We start from the raw sequence: 18,701 nt of genomic DNA on the forward strand, positions 1-18,701 counted from the left end.
ATGGATGGATATTAAGGGAATAATCCTAACTACAGAATGCTTAAAATCAACACATTGTCCCTAAATCATCAAAATCCCATCCTTCATACCATCCCTGGCATATCCCCTGAGGGATTTTATGTTATATGGAGTCCAAAATAAGCAGCAGTGATTGACAGTTCCTGGGTCCAAACCAGAAGACGAGGTACAGTTTGTAGGATAGTTGAAAAACATATAGATTAATCAAATGCAAAAAAAAGGTGTCCTGATAAACAAAAGACGGATTTGACGAATTGCACATCATAACGTATTTTTAGTTATGCTAACAGTTCCTTCAGCTCCAATCATGCTAAAATTACAATTCTAGTGTAACTGCTAGGGATTAACGCCTTACTGAATCTTTCTTCTTCTTTTTTTTAAATGCTGTTCTTTAGTATAGCTCTATATACAGCACATCCATATTTGGGGATCAAGCTAAGCTTGACAGACTCATGTGCTTGGTAAGATATGAGAGAGAGCTTAATGAACTATCAACAGCAAAACCTAAGAATCTAGTTAGAGTTTTGAGTACAGAGAAAGTCGCATGTGTGACCGTGATTCTGTTCTTATGCACCTTTTCACAAATCTCATTTTAATTTTCACAAGTGTGTGAAATATGTTCCTATCTACATAATTATTTTTTCCCACTCTTTACCCAATTTGATGCATTAATCCTACTATGATGAAAGTGTCCATTAAAAATTGGGAAGTTCTGACTGGTGGACTAATAATTGGCAAGTGAGGGTAAATGTGATAAATACAGATCAAAGTGAGTAGATCATTTCACTTTAACATGTTTTTTTTAAAGTCTCAATGGGGAATGCATCTGACCAAGCTAAATGTAGGCATACATATGTGTGTGTTTGTGAGAGAGAGCGAGTGTGTGTATAAATGCCAGGTTTTGATCAAAGAATTGGTTTAGTCAGTGGACGTGTAGCAGGGAGCAGCTCTGTCTTTGTAATTATACTAACAAGTAGATGAAGCACCGTGACAGCTCGTTTTAGTCAAACATTTTTTTCTACTTCATTTCTTTTATATTTTAATTCAAATTTCATTCTTTTCTGTTTTGTCTTTTTCAGTCTATCGCTTGCATCCTGAAAAATATAGTCATTGTGCAACGGACTGTTTCCTTTTTTGGATCAGATATGAAGTGTCTGTTACCATACTCCCTTTAAACTCTATTTAGCACAGCATTAGCACATGCTAAGTAGCTACCAGACAGCAGGCTATGAAGTCTGGAGTCATAATCTTCTGAGTGACATCTCAAGAAGGCTTTGCTTCCAGTCTGTCTCTCCTCTCCCTTACTCCCTTCTTCTCTCCCTCCACTTCTTGTCTTGGTGTTTCTTTCCTTTTTTCCTCTCTTGTTGTTTTCTCTAGAGGGCTGTCATCAGAAGTTCAACACAAGCTATGTTTCTGGTGTCATTGTTCTGTGCATAAAGACTTCTGCCTTTGAGCGAAGCATCTTGATGTAATAGGGTCAGCAATATTTCATCATCAGGATTTCAAGGACTTCTCCAAAGAAGTCCGTTTTAATTAAAACATTTTGCTCTCATGTATCCCAAACTCAATTTGACTGCTGTTAGTCAAGTAAGAATAGCATTTATTAAAACAAAAAACAAAAAAGTTTGGGAAATAAATAATGAAACACCCGAAGGTAAAATCTGCTTGTGTCTTTGAGGTGAAGAAGTTCTCCTGAACATTAGATGTCTCTTTGTCTTCTGTCTCTTAATTGTTGTGTTTTTGTGTACCTGCTGTTTTAGCTGTTTCTTTTGTCCCTTATTTTGTGTCCTCATTCTCCTTGCAAAATACTCTGTCCTGCATCTTCTCTCCTCCATTCAAGCTGCCCTGCAGAGACGAATGTGGTATTGATCTAGATATATTTATAGAGCGTGATGGGGAGCGTGAGCGGGATTTCTGCGTGACAACTCCAAGAGCACTGGGGGGTCTTGAAGGATGAAAAGTGGGTGATCATCCTCACAAACTGCAGGAGTGTAAATGATGTGACTCAGTTGGCTTCAAGGCAGCAAGCTGTGTGGGGAACTTTAAACTTATTGCTTTGATACAGCTCACTTTGAAAACTTGCACAGCTTACACAACCCCAGTAACCGATTTATCTTGGTCCTGAATGTAGTTTCAGTCTTCTTTAGAATAAATTCTAGATCAAATGTAATATTGAAGATTCTAGCTCTGCTGGATTAGGCGATGGATGTAGTTGCTGGTGGTAACAATAAATGTGATCTAATAGTCACAGAATCCTGGAGGAAACAAACACTTCTTGAGCCTGGACTAAAACAGACACAACTAGTGTTTCTGTTTATAGCACAACCAGACACATTTATGTTCATTCAATATTTGGTCTCTTTTCATCACGCCAAGAACAAATGTGATCTGACTTTGTCTCATGCCAGTAACTCTGTGCCAACAGCACAGCTAAGCAGCTTTGCTGTGATGGCACAGGAAAGTTGTTAACCTGGCTCATAACCTTCTTCCATTCCCGTTCATCAATTATTCTCTTCTAAACCACCTTAAGAACTTGTTTGTTTTTGTACATAAAATCAACAGCTGCTATTAGTTGTAATTATGGATTGTGGTGTCAAATATTTTCCTGTGACCTCACAATAAAACTCACCCAGTGTTTCACTTGGTGAAGATGCAGCAATGGCTAATGATTTTTGGACAGTTGGTCAGCTGGTCCTAAATGCTGCAATAATTTTAAGGTGTTTTTATTTTGTGGCAGTTCTGGTTAGCGTTATAACCTTAACTTATAAGATAAGAGGCAATATATAGTGCAATTATACTGTTGTTACTAGTATCCAGGAGAGTCCACATAGATGGTATGCCACATAGACCTGTACCAAGTAGTTGTTAACTGCTGCTGTGATGTGTTCCACTGCTTTGTAATGTCCTGTTTTGATATTTCTTGGTGTTTTACAATCAGAAATCAGATGTGACATAAGAGCAGTGGAATCTGACTGTAAAGCTACACGTTCACTGGCTACTGTAACGACATACTTGTGTAATAACAAGTGTTAATAGAGGTCAAGTCAGAAATCCTTTTTCTATTTTGCATAGGACCAGAAGTCTTTTTGCAACCACAGTAATTGCCCATGGTGACCATTATTAGGAATGCAGGTTTAAGGTACTTCTGTACTGACATCACTTCCCATGATACTGGCATGTGTGTTTTGGACACTCCATGAGAGTCCAGAGTTTTCACGTTACCCCACAGTGAAGCCAAAAGTTTGAAATCTGAATCCTGAATGGGGAACAAGCTTAAAGAAATAGCAGCTCCCCTCACTCCTCACACACAAAAAACTTTCAGCACCTCATCTCCTGTCCTCAGGCTGCAGTCTGCAGCTCCTCTGCACTATGTTAAAATAGCTTGCTGTGCATTTCCCACTAAATAGACAGATACTCAGCCTGAAGCCTTCAAGGTTCCTTCCTGGAAGTAAATAAGCTCTTCATATTTTGGTTACGTACACACCCCTTAAGCTGCAGTCCTGACAAACACCTATATATAGATAAATTATAATAACTCATGCTCTCATATGGGTGAACACTGACAGCTTCCAACACCTACCAAACTATAGTTACCATTATTCAGGAGAAGAGAAGAGGACATGCATGTCACAGTGATTTATTTACATTTAGATATCACATGTTTATTTGAGTTTAACCTAGTTTATATTCCATGCTGTCTTCAGTATGGTAACACCCGTCCACAGTGCTATGCAAACAGGCAGAAGTAAAATATTCTTCCCTCATGATGAATTACTGCGGTGCTTAGTTCATTACTAGATTCATGTCAAGTCAATGGATTTTCAACAATACCTGTTTAGACTGTACTGAAGCATGCTAAATCCACTGTCACCGTGTTGCACTGCAAAGCTTGAAACTCCACTATGCATTATCCATGACTTCAGGGCTCAGCTGTAGCTAACCTACAGGAAATACTGATATGTACATAAGTACGTTGTCTTTCAAGAAACCACAGGAAACAATGCTACTAGGTAGCTACATTGTAGCAGGTAGCTGTTCACTCTGTCTGCCAACTGGTGCCACACACCTGGATTACAGTGGATTCTGAACTGGAACTGCTGAGTCTTGGGTCAGACAGATGAACAGTGACTGAGCTAAACAATAACAGGTCTAGTAAGATTTTAGGCAGTCCAGAAAGAAGGTGTTGAGAAATGAACAGAAGCAGTGAGACTGCAAATGTTGCTCAAGAGGTTAAGGTGGAAGGTGGGTGTGAGGCAACTGTGTCCTCAATGAAATGATGACCTTATTTTCCTCTTTTGCAGATTTTCAGTTAAAGAAATGATCAAAAAGAAATGTAAAGGAAATTAAAAAAAAATCCAAATAAACTAGAAAAACAACATGTTTTGTTGTAATTATTATCACTATTATTATTATGTTTTTTTTGCAGCATGCCAGAATTGAAACTTGACATTACTGCTCTTGGCTTCCTTACTTATCATTCTTCAATTTTCATCATTTCAAACATACTGAAAAGCACCCTAAAGGTTATCTCACGGCACAGACTTGTTCAAAGCACTTTCTTTACTATGATGATCTAAGCAGAAAAGTTGTAATCTAAAGAGAGTTCTTCATAAATTTTATAAACTGAAAAGACTTATTGATGTTTGGTGCGTTGAATTTCAGAAGAGTCTGATATATATATCATTTTTCTTTTCTATTTTATTTTAGTTCCTTCTTTGTTGCGTTCTCAGTGTTTTTTTTAAATCCCTATCTTAGATGAATTTCTCCTGTTACATCTTTGTTTCACCCTCAGACTGCCTCTCATCAAAGGCTGAGGACCGACTTTTCAGGAAGCTGTTTAGACGATATAATCAGTTCATCAGACCAGTGGAGAATGTCTCTGACCCAGTCACTGTGGAGTTTGAGGTCTCCATCTCCCAGCTGGTTAAAGTTGTAAGCTTTATACACACACACACACACACACACACACACACACACACACACACACACACACACACACACACACGGGTTTTTAAAGACTGCAATGTAATGCTGAAAGTGTTTTAAGCATTTTTCTACATTTTTCTACATTCTGCAACTGTCTTGTTTTATGTATTTGTCCAAATGTATCTATGCATTTGTCACTCATTGCAACTTCTCAACATTTTATGATAGTCTGTGTGAACAGTGAGTTGTCATTCCAAGAACATCTTGATCACATTTCCTACCTTTGAAACTGAAGAGCAAGAAGATAAGCCGTGGAACGAGAGAAGTGAAAGCGTAAAGTGAATGCAGACTTTATTTAGTCTGTTCAATTTCACAGATTCCAAAAATGCCTCACAGTGTTTTTATACAATGCTGCTGTGCTTTGGCAATGTTAAGTTCAAAACTGGTGATGGAGGTGGGGGTGCTGTGCAATCCCCAGTGAAAAGAGGTTTTCACCTCAGAGTGGAAATCCTGAGATTAAGAGGAAATTGCCAGCAGGGGCCTTTTTCCAGACTGGATTGTGAGGTACCTCTATCTGCTTGCTCAGCGAGGTGAGATTAATTTAAAGGTGAGCGCCTGGATGTGAATGTCAGGGTGTGGTGGCACTGCATGAATGTGTCATTATGTGTGTGTTTATGCACACATTTTCACCTGTCTGTTTGTCTTCAAGACATGGCTTTTACAAAGTTCTTTAAGTCGATTCTGTATAATGTAAAAACATTAAGACTGCAAATCAGAACTGAATAAGGACAAGGCGTAGAGGATGTAAACTAAGTAACCTTTTCATTTATTAGGAACTTGCTCACTATTGATCCTCTCGGTTAATCATATATAACAGAGGACTAAGATGTGCACGTTTCTTGTAGTCCCTTCAGTAGGCTGAAGCAGCAACACAGTCTGTCTCACACATGCACAAGCAGACAGACACAAACACACCCACATCTGCTCGCTAATGAGCTCTTTTCCTACTCTGTGTCTCTGCAGGATGAGGTGAATCAAATCATGGAAACAAATTTATGGCTCAGGCATGTGAGTAACCATGTACACACACAAACACAGATAAACACATCACACACAGCATGCATTAACAATTTCACTGACCTACCTTACAGTTGAGGTCTGCAGAGAGCCGGGTAAGTGAAGCCCGATGAGGTTCATATGTTCTAACACATTGTTTACACGTACTAAGCAGTATGGGATGCTGCAGTCTGTCTTTTAGCTGTGACTTAATGTTACATTTAGTTGGAATAAACAGGAGAACACGAGTGGATAAGAAAACAAAGACAGCTCACATAAACACGGAAATGGAATCAGCCCAGTGATCAATGTTAGCATTATTGCTAGTCACGCTCTGCAGCTCAGCAGATCTATAGCTACAGACCCTGAACTCTTGACCTCACATTGCCAGCCAATAACATTTTCTCTCTTTCACCTCGTTGATAACATTTTGTTTCCTCTTCCCTTTTCCCTCCACTATTAATCTGTGCTTAAAAGATTACAAATACTTCTTGTAAGCATTATTGATTTATTTTTATCTTTCTTAAATTGGTGGCTAATTGCTCTACAAAGCCAAACATTTTGTAGAATCTGATGTGATTCAGTGGTGCTGCTATCCCCGAGCTTTCCAATTAAAATATATTGAAATGACTGTATAGTACAATCTCATATATTGTTTGTAATGGCGTGGCTGTTTTGTTTACAACAAGTCCTTGCTAATGACAAGCAGTGCCAACACCACAATCACTGACAAAGACACTGGATCACAGCAGTGGGTTTACAGTGGAAGCCACTTTAGAAATCTGCCCCTTGATGTATTTATTGCAACTGTTCTGCAGTTTGACTGCAGGGGATTCTTTATTCAATAGCCTTAACACAATATTTTTAAACATCCTAGCTGTGTACTATTTGAAATCTAGCTCCACTGACTACTTTATGTAAGTGGGAGGAAAACTTTAATGTAATACATATACATACAGGTTCTTTGAGTACTGTAGATATGTAGACACATTCAGGTGGGCACACGGGCTTAACCTTATGGTTCAAAGTAAGCTTCTATCAAAGACTAGAGTTGCCATAGATCTATTAAAAAATCAAACTCTAAACAAATAAATAAATAGTGAAATACATGTTGAGTTAAATATGCATCAAAATGAACAAATAGCATTTCTCCCTTAAGTTTATTAAGTAGGCAATGAAACAAGTAGAACAAACAATAAAACCTATTTCCTAATTAAGCAGTGATAACATCTTTGAATTGGTCTGCCCTGAAAAAGCCTCAGTTTTCAGGATGATACCTGCATATTAATCAGTCTTGAGTGAGTGATCAGTAATTATGATGGTTACTTATTTCCTCAGCAAAAATCAATAAAGATTCAGACAACTGAGCATCTCCCAAATATCCAAAAATATAGGTTTGGCACAACATGTTGCTATTTATAACTAAGCCAATGTATTACATATTTCTTTAAAACAAACATGTAATCCCATTTGCTAAATGTGTGGAAAATACATGAAAAGTATATAGAGTACACAGACATTTTGCATTCTTTGAACCATAGTTTGGGTTAATATTCTCACTATTCCTTTAATTGTGACGAGGAGAAAAAACTGTGCTTTCCCAGAACGCTGGACGTCCAGTGGCATAGCCACAATATAACCATAATTACACTGGCAAGCCTGTTGTTGTAAAGAAACTGCTCTGTACCTGTTTACTGAGGCTAAATAGACTTATATTTTCCTTCTTCTTTCTATTTTTTTATGCTGAAATTTTACAGTCACAACAAGCTGCACAACTGAGCCTATCATGAATTACATCGTTAGCCAATCACAATGCAAACTCTCAAATGAAAAAGGCAGTGTTGCATGAAGTGGTTAATTAAACAGCTTCCAGGTCATAACTGGGTATTAATCTGCCTTTCTAATGAATGAATTCATCTTGAATGACATGCAGATAGCCAAGACTAATGGATATACAGCTCATGAAATGCTACCTACGGATATGTTGAATGCACTCTTCCTTTATTTCTGTCAGGGAGCTATTTATTCATACGCCCCGTCTCTATGCGCTGCTCTTTATGCAGGCTATTGTTGATATCACATAGTGTTATTTTGTCACTCACGAGCTAATGTAGAAGCAAATGAAAGCCTTCAGATTTGTTTTCTCTATAATACCCTTATTTAGCACTACTGTAAAAGATCAAAGAAAGTTCTGCCTGCAGTATAAATATGTTTTTCAAAAATATTCCCAAGAAGGGGGATGTCTCCAGTGACTAATACTGTCTGCAGCACACAATGCAAAATATAAAGCAGATGGTTGAATCCAGAGTCTGGTAAAACTGTTTTTCCCTTCCCTTCCGTCAGATTTGGAATGACTACAAGCTCCGATGGAAGCCTGCAGAGTTTGACGGGATTGAGTTCATTAGAGTCCCATCGAACAAGATTTGGAGACCCGACATTGTGCTCTACAACAAGTGAGGCTGTCAACATCATAACACTCATAAATTATATAGCTTAGCTGGGATCTCTGTTATGGCAACAGTATGCGATGCAATCAGTGATTATAACATAACAATTAAAGCCATAATAATGGCCAAAATAAAAATAACTATTTAAAAGAATTCTTTATAAAATGCAAAGGTGAATGATTATATTGATTTATTATTATTGTGATTTATATTTTCCTGCTTGTAAGTGTCCGTTTCTTTAAACCCAGACCAGAATATGTCGGAAATTTTAAACTTGTACTAGTAAATGTTTTATTACCAATAGATCTTACATAGAGGTAAAACCACTCAGACTTTTCAGTATAATATTAGAAGTGTTTTATATTCCTCTTCTTCATTGTTTTGGCCTGCAATTTTAATGTGGGTTTGCAGGTTTCGTCCTAGGTTTATCAGCCCTGTTTCCAGCAGCAGGCAGATGTTTTTGTTAAAATAACTCCTAAACTCAGTGTACTGACCAACGCCAAACAACAAACAGATCATTTAGCTGCTCTAATGGTGGTAGAAGAGCAGCTAACTGTGAAAGGTGAAGAAGTGAAATAAAAATAAACTGTTGATATGTATTTATCACAAGTCAGCAGAAGAGATGTTCCAAATGAATGCTAATGTCGCTTTTGCGCAACACCTAACATTTTCCCCTTGCTCATGAATCTTGCGGGTAATTTAAAAAAAAGCACTGACAAAGAACCCTCTATGTCATTTCAGCATGAGAATAGCCTTATTACAATATTGCATTAATGGCCATATTCTCTGAAGCACAAATGTCTTTTATACCTTCAGAGTTTCCAACAGAAAATTCCGTGAAATATGCTAATGGCACTCCCTATTGTTCAGGGTCAGTTTGTGCTGCATTGTATTCTCTCAGTTTTAGCTCAGTTAATTGTAGACTCATTACTTCTTTCTACTTACAACAAAGGTTCATATTGTTAATCAAAGGTCGTTTGGTGTTTCACAATAATACATAATGCAGCTTTATTGTTCTCTACTATTTAATCCTAATAATCCTTTGTTCCATAACTGCTGGTTTTATCTTCTCCCCTTTCTTCTGTGCCTTTGTTTTTTCCTTGCATATTCTCTCATTGTTTGACATCTCTACCTTCCACCTAACCTCTGTGTCCTATTCACACCACACGTCTACGTTCTCATGCACTGTTTGCCATGGAAATACATTGTACGCCTTGTTATACATTCACGTTTGTCTTACACAGTGCTGTAGGAGATTTTCTGGTGGAGGATAAGACCAAGGCCTTGCTGAAGTTTGATGGAACTATCACATGGGTTCCTCCAGCAATTTTTAAATCATCTTGCCCAATGGACATCACCTACTTCCCCTTTGACTATCAGAACTGCTCTATGAAGTTTGGGTCCTGGACTTACGACAAAGCCAAGATTGACCTGGTACTTATTGGGTCCAAGGTCAGTCTTTGTAACTGCATTTAAGCCTCGTATAACAATAAACTATCTATTTCATTTTTATCTCCTTCTGCCTAGTACAGACTTCATTCCAGTTAGATACAACAGGCATTTCAAACCCATTAGTTTTTTTTTAATTCACTGTTTATTTTATTAAAGGGCACCTCCATCAATTTTACACAAAAGGTCACTTTGCAAGTAATGAAGAGCTCTATTGGGTCTGTAAAACAAGCTGTATAATGTCTTCTGCAGCCAGTGGCACAGTCAGAGAACCATAACTTCAATGGGGTTCGACAAAAAAGTGATATGTGGCAAATTGCTGTAGGCCAAAGTAGTAATTTCTCAGGCATGACGGCCATATAGAAGTATAGCCTGGAGTCTCAAATAATAATCATTTAAATGAAATCCTTAGTTGAGGAAAATATCTGGGATGGTTGCTATAATGTGTTCTTTTTAAAAAAAAATGTGGATGAAGCTGATAAAATAACTACAGTTTTAATGTTGGTCAAGAATGGGTTGCTGTTATATGCAAGCCCGTTTCCGCCACAAAAAAAAGTAACCATAACTCGAGTTATTAACTCAAAATTTCGAGATTTTTTCTTGAAATGTCGACTTATTAACTCGAAATTTTGAGAAAAGTAACTTGAAATTTCGAGTTAGCTCTGCCAATCAGTAATCTACGTGGAATGTGCACTCAAAACCAGATCAGAACAAATTGCCGCTTTCGAGAGTACGTTCGCTGATAGCAACACCATGTAATTCAGCTAATAACACAAGGATTTCATAATTTGTGAAGCCACACTGAAAATAATCAGCAATTTGTGCATTCATGACTGGCTGTAATACTGGTAGCTTAGCTGTAGCACTTGTAGCTGAGGGCTTCAGCTTCCGGGTAACAACGAAATGACGTCACTTATGTAGATTACTAATTGGCAGCGCTAACTCGAAATTTTGAGTTATTAACTCAAAAGTTTGAGAAAAGTAAGTTGAAATTTCGAGTTATACTTTTGTTTTTAAATTTTAGTGGCGTAAACTATTAAAATATGTCTACGTGGGAACAATTTCCTTAGAAAAAGAGTTCTGCAAAAAAAAAAAATTCTGCTCACTGGTAAAAAGACAGAGTTTTAAAGACCTGAGCATCTAGGAAACAGTGTGAGTTCCATTATTAGGAATATAAAATCAAGCATGTAGAAGACCACATAGGGAACTAAAAGTTGGTGCTGCTTAAACACTTATTTTAATTAACTTCCTGAAAATGCAACAGTCATTGGTAACTGGATATAGCAAGTTTGTTTAATTTATTCATCTGCTATTCAAACAGATACAGAAAACAGGTGAATTTTAAGATTAGCATTTAGAATGTAACTGTTTCATGCATTAACCACTTTGCTTGGACCTAGGGGAGGTCCAGTGGATAATCAGTGGCTCCATGACATTTTTTTAAATTCAAAATTGGTTTGCAACTTCTTGCAAATCCCCATTCATCATATTTACCTGAAGAAAATAATGCGGGTTATACTAACAGAAAAGGGAGCCTTTTTAATATAGCTTGTTGATTCTAAATATGATTTTTTTTCTTCAGATTTTGTGATTTTTAAGATTTTTATCCATGTATTAGGTGAACCTGAAAGACTTCTGGGAAAGTGGCGAGTGGGAAATCATTGATGCTCCAGGCTACAAACATGACATCAAGTACAACTGCTGTGAGGAGATCTATCCAGACATCACCTACTCCTTCTACATCCGGCGTCTGCCACTCTTCTATACCATCAACCTCATCATCCCCTGCCTCCTCATCTCTTTCCTCACAGTGCTGGTTTTCTATCTCCCATCTGACTGTGGAGAGAAGGTCACGCTCTGTATCTCCGTCCTGCTCTCCCTCACTGTGTTCCTACTTGTTATCACAGAGACCATCCCCTCCACATCGCTGGTCATCCCGCTCATTGGAGAGTACCTCCTCTTCACAATGATCTTCGTCACACTCAGCATTGTCATCACTGTTTTTGTGCTGAATGTACATTATCGCACACCAATGACCCACACTATGCCGGGCTGGGTGCGCTCGGTGTTTCTCAAAGTGCTACCGAGGATTATGCTAATGCGGAGACCGATTGATGAGAACAGCAAAGTTGGGGGGCTGGACAGCAGTGGGGAGGCAGGAGGAGGTGGAGGGGGAGGAGGAGGCGGAGGAGGAAAAGGAGGGAGAAAACGGAAGAATAGCTTAATGCAGGTAAGTGGTTTTGCTCACAAAACATCTGGTTGTTGAATGTATTGGAAGTATTTTCCCTTGGTGTTGGGGTCATTACTCAATACAGTCATGTATTACACAGAACACGTTTCTTAAAAGTTGTGCAGTATGTTACTTAATTACTCTCAGGAGAAAGATATTTGTTATGGTACTCGTTACGTTACTTTCATGTTACTGATGAATGATCTGAAATACACCATAATTACAAATTAACAATATAAACCTACAGGCTACAGCCCCGCACACCAACACAAATCCCTGTCCTAATGAGGACACACGTGATCTTTTAGGTATGAACACAAAGCTGACAACACAAAGCAAAGATGAAAACCAGCACAAAGAGACTTTAAAGTGATCGTCACAGTGATTCTACTGTAGAAACACGAACAGGTAGAAACCAGAGGCTGCAGCCTGACTGCTCATGTTAGCATGCTGTTTGTGCAGATGCTTGCAAAGACCCAAAGTTGTGTTAGCAGCATAATGCGGTTGTTTCTGTTCTGGATGAAGTTTCCACTTTATTGTCCTTTTGTGCAATGAAAATAATAAAAATTTAAATGTAATGTCCATATTTTTGTTCTCCGGCACATGAACTGAAATCAGCTGATTTCAGGGCCAGTGCAAGTGGAATCGATAAGCTGGATCAATAGGCAAACAGACCAACAATTCCAATAAACTAAACTACTGGGAAGTGGTTCTTCACAAGAACAGTGTCTTGATTCCCATCCCTAATCCTAGCCGACAAAAATAGTTTAATGATAAACTTTTTTGATTCGGTTTATCACAAGTGATGTAGGTCAGTGTCAGTGACAGCTGTCGTTCCGTTATTTGCACTCAGGTTATGACTCTGTAGCAGGCCCAATAATGCTTAGTTAGCTCTGCTGCAAAGTTCACAAAGCCTTACACTCTTACAAAACAATTCTGTCACCGATCATGGAAAGAGAGCTTAGTTCAGGGGTCTCAAACCCTGCGGGCCACTTGCGTCCCACGTCACCCCTACTTGTGGCCCATTTATTGAGTAAGGTGTACACTTATGTCTGCATTTTAATTTTGTTAAATACGAACAAAAGTATAGCAGACGTGTCTGCCCGGAAAGAGAGTACCAATTTGTTTATTTGGTAGTTAAATGAACTAAATAGCTTCAGTTAGTTAAGATTGAGAATGTGCAGTTTTGTCTTGTTATACAATATTTGAAATAAAAAAAGAAACAAAACACTACATTTTTGGAAATATTTGTGGGTGTTTTCTTGTTTTTTTGGTTAGTTTTTTTGTACTACTTGAACACTAAGCTTCAGTGAAAAGGAACAAGTCCTTCCTTAATATCAGTTGATGCTTGACTGCTTAGCTCACTTAAATATCTACATATGAAACAAGCCAATGTCTATTTGGAAATAAAGGAGGGCGTATAAGTTAATCTTAATTGATTATGATTCCCAACAGTTTGGAGGAGGATCGCTTAACTGTCTGGAGTTTGGTGAAAGCAAGCTCTCAACTATGGAGGGCTGCACTGGAAAGAAATGCCCCTGCCCTTGCCAGCATGGGAAGGAAACCCCAGAAACCCCAGACCCTGGGAAGATGACACGTCAGCTGAGTCACCAAAGCATCAACACAGTCGTGGCCTTTTCTGTGGTGTCACCTGAGATTAAACAGGCCATCGAGAGCGTCAAGTACATTGCTGAAAACATGAGGAGCCGCAACAAGGCCAAAGAGGTGAGGCATTCTCATCATTTGTCCGTGGACAGTAAGAGTTAACCAAATCAAATAGATGTTCCTATAGCAAAACACACTCACAACAACTCACTCAGGTTTCAATTTAAGACTTATATTAACAAAATAAAAAAAATGTATTTAAAAAGAAAAACATAGCATGTGCATTTCCTTTGCCCTCTTTGGGTTTGAAAGTAGTTGATAGGACAGTGGGGAAAGGGGTAACTGCTGTCATCTAAAACATCCAAGTAGAATTTTACCAAAATAAAGGTCAGCAAGGTTGCAAAATTCATATATATCAAATTTAGTTTAGCTCATCTATCCTCTTTCTGTGCACTGAGATTATAAAAGAAGTCCCAGTGTGATGAAATCTAAATCCATCATTACCATTTCTCATTGCATTTCTGATTCTTTTGTTTGTGAAAGAAGGTCTATGCCTTGGCTCTAGCTCCAGTAAACTAAAACGGAAACATTGCTCCATCAAATAAAATTTTAACGTGCAGCTGTTTTTTGTTGGTTATTCTCACAGTATGATGTTGAATTTAACTCCAGTTTATATGCACATTGTGTTTCCATTTGACTAAAACACAGTTTGACTTTGGCTTTTCTATTTTAGTAAGCAAATACTAGGCATACATTTGTCACACAGAAGATACATTGTTCCAGTAATTCTGTACTTTATATAAATGTACAGACATTCCTGGAAAACAAATACATAGTAAGCATCCATAATGTATTTATGCAAAACCACTCCATACTAACAAAAAAATATGCTGGCAGAGAGAGCTGTTGTATTGTTGCAGAGCGTAACCTGCTCTATAAGTTTACAACAATGTAAGTTAGAAGCAAATAATTTTAGATTTGCACTGAACAATCTCCCTCCTCTCTCTGTCAGTTATAAATAAAGTGGGTGAAATCTCCCACAAGGCAAAAAGGAGCCTTTGATATGCAAAACTCATGCCTCAATCAGCTTTGTCAAAACGCCTGTTGCTTATTTATTTATTTTTGACGTTGTGGTTTGAATGTGATTATCATAGTAATTTCTCCCTGTGTAAATTATGTATCAGTTTTCTGTTGACTTACGAGAAATTTTCAGCTGTTCTCTCTTCTATTATTTCCGTCTTCCTTTCCCCCCCACACTTTCTCAGTGTTACACTTCACCTCATTGACTCCTGTAACCTCAAACACACTGAGATATTGAATCACGTGCGTCTCTCTCACCATGCATGCCTTTTCACCTGCTTTTAAATGATCTCTGTTCATGTTTATCTCTCACTTCTAACCACTGACACTGTCTTTTTACACCTCTTATTTTGTCCCCTCCCTTACTTACAGGTGGAGGATGACTGGAAGTACGTCGCCATGGTGATTGACAGAATCTTCCTTTGGGTATTTGTGACCGTGTGCGTCCTGGGAACTATGGGCCTGTTCATCCAGCCTCTTTTTGGCTTTTTCTCATAACTGCTAGCCCGTCAGGGTCCTCAGTCACCCTGTGCATAGACCAATCTCAAACAAGTAACTAATGGACTCTCAGTTCTCATCCGACAAATCAAAAGACAGTTTAAGTCCTAAGCACTATCTGGTATGCTGGTTTTGCTGGTTTTTTGTGTTTTTTCCCTTTTGCAGCAAATAGAAATAAAGAAACAGTGAAGTCTAAAATGTTCTCGACACATAAGCTCATCTTTCGTGGTAAAACAGATTTTTCTATAACTCCTTTTTTTAACTCTTGACCATGTTTATTCATTTGTACTTTTAAAGTATCTTTAATACAAATATTGGACACATAATGATTTCCTGTGTAGTTAAATTTGTTAACAGCCTCAGAGACCGAGCTTTGTGGGTAAAATTCTAGCATTTGCACCCTCCTAAAAAGCAAAACCAGTCTACCTTATTACTCAGATCCATTTAGCTCTCAAAACATACATGCTAACATCTATATCGCTAAAATTGGCTCATCGGAACTGGGCTTTTCTAACCAGTGAGTGATCTTACAATCGTGACGTCCAACTTTTATAGTCCATAGGGGCAACGAAATTCACACAGCTTAATTTTGACCTATCTTTTCCTTTTGGGAAATTTTGTATACTGCTTTCATAAAATTTCTGCCTCTGGCAAAAAATAAATGTGATAAAGAAGTCAGAAACTCAGATTCATGCCTCATCCTTATTTTGCCAAAATATGTAATTGATTGTTTTTTGTATTGTAATAGATTTCTGTAACAGTCTGGCTCAGTTCAAAACTCGGCACACTGAATATTCCTTTAGGACTGGAACTCGGACATTCAGCAGATGCTTGGAACTTTGTACTTCCAGCAGAGATGATACAAAAACTGAACTTAACCCTGCAAGATTCCTCCTCTGAGCTGACTGATAACTGTCATACCCGTTACCCAGTCTGATTCATCAAGAATTCCACTGTCAGAGTCATCATGCTTGCTGCTTTTTTGTGCCATTTCCAATTACAGTTGAGACTACTGGCATGCTTGGCAGTGCTTTTACAGATAAGGGCAGGCTGTTCTTCTATTTGTAATTAGAAACCATACGTTTATAAATGTTCCACGAGGTAATTGGTTGGCCTGGTAAATATTGGATTAAATGGTATTTGATTAGTTGCTCCTGAAATAGCATTACATCTATTAATTCATGAGAGGATTCTATCATCCAATTCCATGGCGACTAATTTAATCTTCTTTTTTCTTGTCACTTTTGATTATTATGACGCACAAACGTGATGAAAGAAACATGTATCACAGAAGTTTTGATGGCTTTGACCTATGGCTGATGATATATTAATCTGAATTTTGGTTTTGCACATTGTGAGATGAACGGTATATTATTCATAAAAATCAAGATTTAATTGCTCTGGCTTTACTGCACAGCTCCATTTTTATCTCTCTCTCTCTCTCTATATATATATATATATATATTTATATATGAATTGTACAGCAATATAAGCTTAATTTAATTTAATATGTTTAATTTAATTTATCCTTCTTTTTCACATCATATTATATTATATTTTAATGTACCTGAAACAGACAGCCTTTGCTGAAAGAAGCAAATATTGTTTTTGCAAAGGAGCTTTGCCATTCTTTGTCAGACTGTCTGAATTTCAAAATAAAACGAGTATTTCTTCAAATAAAAGGGGTTGCATTTAACAGAAAAGGTTTGCGATGATGCTAAAAAAAATCTATGACTTAATTAAACCATTTTTAAAATATACACTGACTTACACTGTTGCATATGTGTGTCATTACTCTAACAAAAAGCCGCCAGAGGTATAATCAAGCCCGTTGTTGTCGTATGGAAGAGCATGTTGTTTTGTGCTATTCAGACATAATTTTAGTGTTAGGGTAAAATGCATAATTACACATGACATTGCCATATAATCATGATTATCAGAGGGTCAATCTCCCAGCTGCACATAGCAGTCATTGTTTGAATATTGCAATGAGTCAGTAATTCTATACTTAATGTTCCTTACAGAACACACTCATTTGCAGACATTTTCACGGCTGTGTTTTTTCTTCTACAACATAAAGTGAAACACCTCTTTGGGACTGTTAGCAAGAAGTGATATCCTGCCTTTTGCTCTCAGCTGGGAAGAACTGGAGAGTACTACTTAGTGCATACATTTCACGTAGTTATGACCTTTAAATAAATACATTGCAAAATAATTGTGATAATAAGTGTCATATTCTAAATTATGAAAAACCTGCTTCATATGTCAAACACATTTGGATGGTTCACCTCAGAAAATTCTGCAGTCTACACTAACCATTGCATGTTGTTTGTAATTGTCTTTTAACTTAAAACTAAAAGATAAAACGTATATTTTTAAAAAAAAATGCTTTATTGTTTAGTGATGATTATTCAATCATGATATGAGTATTTTTGTATTGTCTTTATGTTTATTGGGGTTTTTTGTAAATTAAATTATAATTAGAAAGGATTCTACAAATCCATTCATGCTCTTTCTCCACCTCACCTATTGGACCTTCTCCTTCCCTGCTCCTCATTCCTCAACTAAAGGCTTAGTCTCCATCCCCCACATCAGACCACAGTCCTTCAAGGACAGACCCTTCAGCACTGTTCCCCCCACTCTGTACAACATGCTTCCCTCTGAGATCCACTCTGCCCTGTCTCTGGGCATTTTTCAAAAACAGATACACTGTCATGTATTCACTGAAGCCTTTGGCCTTTGACCGTGGGTTTTTTTGTTGTTGTTTGTTTGTCTTTGTGTGTGTGTGTGTGTGTGTGTGTGTTTGTAAAGTGACCTTGGGTTCCTTGAAAAGCACTATATAAATCTGAGTTATTATTATTAATATTATTGTTATTGACAGTGCCATCATCCTTCAGGCTTTGGATTATCTCCTGGTCTTCTTTCTCCCTTTCAGTGTGACAATCGTTCTCTGTTTGTTCCTACTGGGTATCTTTCTCCTTTTCAAACTAATTATTCAGCTCTAGTCTGCAGCTAGCTCTTTTTGTAGACCACTGGTCATTTGCACTACCTATAGAGATCTAGGTGAACTCACCATGACAGGCAATATGTTTTTCTGTATCCTGCATTTTAATCTTTGAAACCTCAATCTGGGTGCGCAGAGCCTCATTTACTGCCTGACTCTACTTTAGCTGCTTGGCCCACTTGTGATGTGAATCTAATAGTACTATTATTGTTTTTGACATGTGTCACCTTGTGAAATGCTTGGACTGGCATTCTGCCTGGAATATTTAAGGAAGTTGTGATAAACATGAAAATATTTGAAAGTTCTCCTGCTTATTTCAGTTATTTTCTAATATTTTCACCTAAGTATAATATAAGCGCAAACAGCCACAGTCCACTAAGAGGCAGGA

The 18,701-nt window shown here is 37.7% G+C and overlaps 1 protein-coding gene across 1 annotated transcript in view; it reads left to right on the plus strand.

Moving 5' to 3' along the window:
• The window catches only part of LOC102212150 (neuronal acetylcholine receptor subunit alpha-3-like), a 29,805-nt gene extending 13,137 nt beyond the window's left edge, over window positions 1–16,668 (plus strand). Inside the window, exons 2-8 of the mRNA XM_005735852.1 lie at window positions 4,811–4,950; window positions 5,968–6,012; window positions 8,344–8,453; window positions 9,692–9,899; window positions 11,515–12,126; window positions 13,582–13,851; window positions 15,184–16,668. Of these exons, the coding sequence (XP_005735909.1) occupies window positions 4,811–4,950; window positions 5,968–6,012; window positions 8,344–8,453; window positions 9,692–9,899; window positions 11,515–12,126; window positions 13,582–13,851; window positions 15,184–15,309 (1,511 nt within the window). The 3' untranslated portion in view covers window positions 15,310–16,668. The remainder of the gene's footprint in view (window positions 1–4,810; window positions 4,951–5,967; window positions 6,013–8,343; window positions 8,454–9,691; window positions 9,900–11,514; window positions 12,127–13,581; window positions 13,852–15,183) is intronic.
• The last annotated feature ends 2,033 nt before the right edge of the window (window positions 16,669–18,701 follow it).

This window comes from Pundamilia nyererei, unplaced genomic scaffold, assembly GCF_000239375.1.
Source record: "Pundamilia nyererei isolate P.nyererei 1_Seehausen unplaced genomic scaffold, PunNye1.0 scaffold00065, whole genome shotgun sequence".
Taxonomy (NCBI): Eukaryota; Metazoa; Chordata; class Actinopteri; order Cichliformes; family Cichlidae; genus Pundamilia; species Pundamilia nyererei.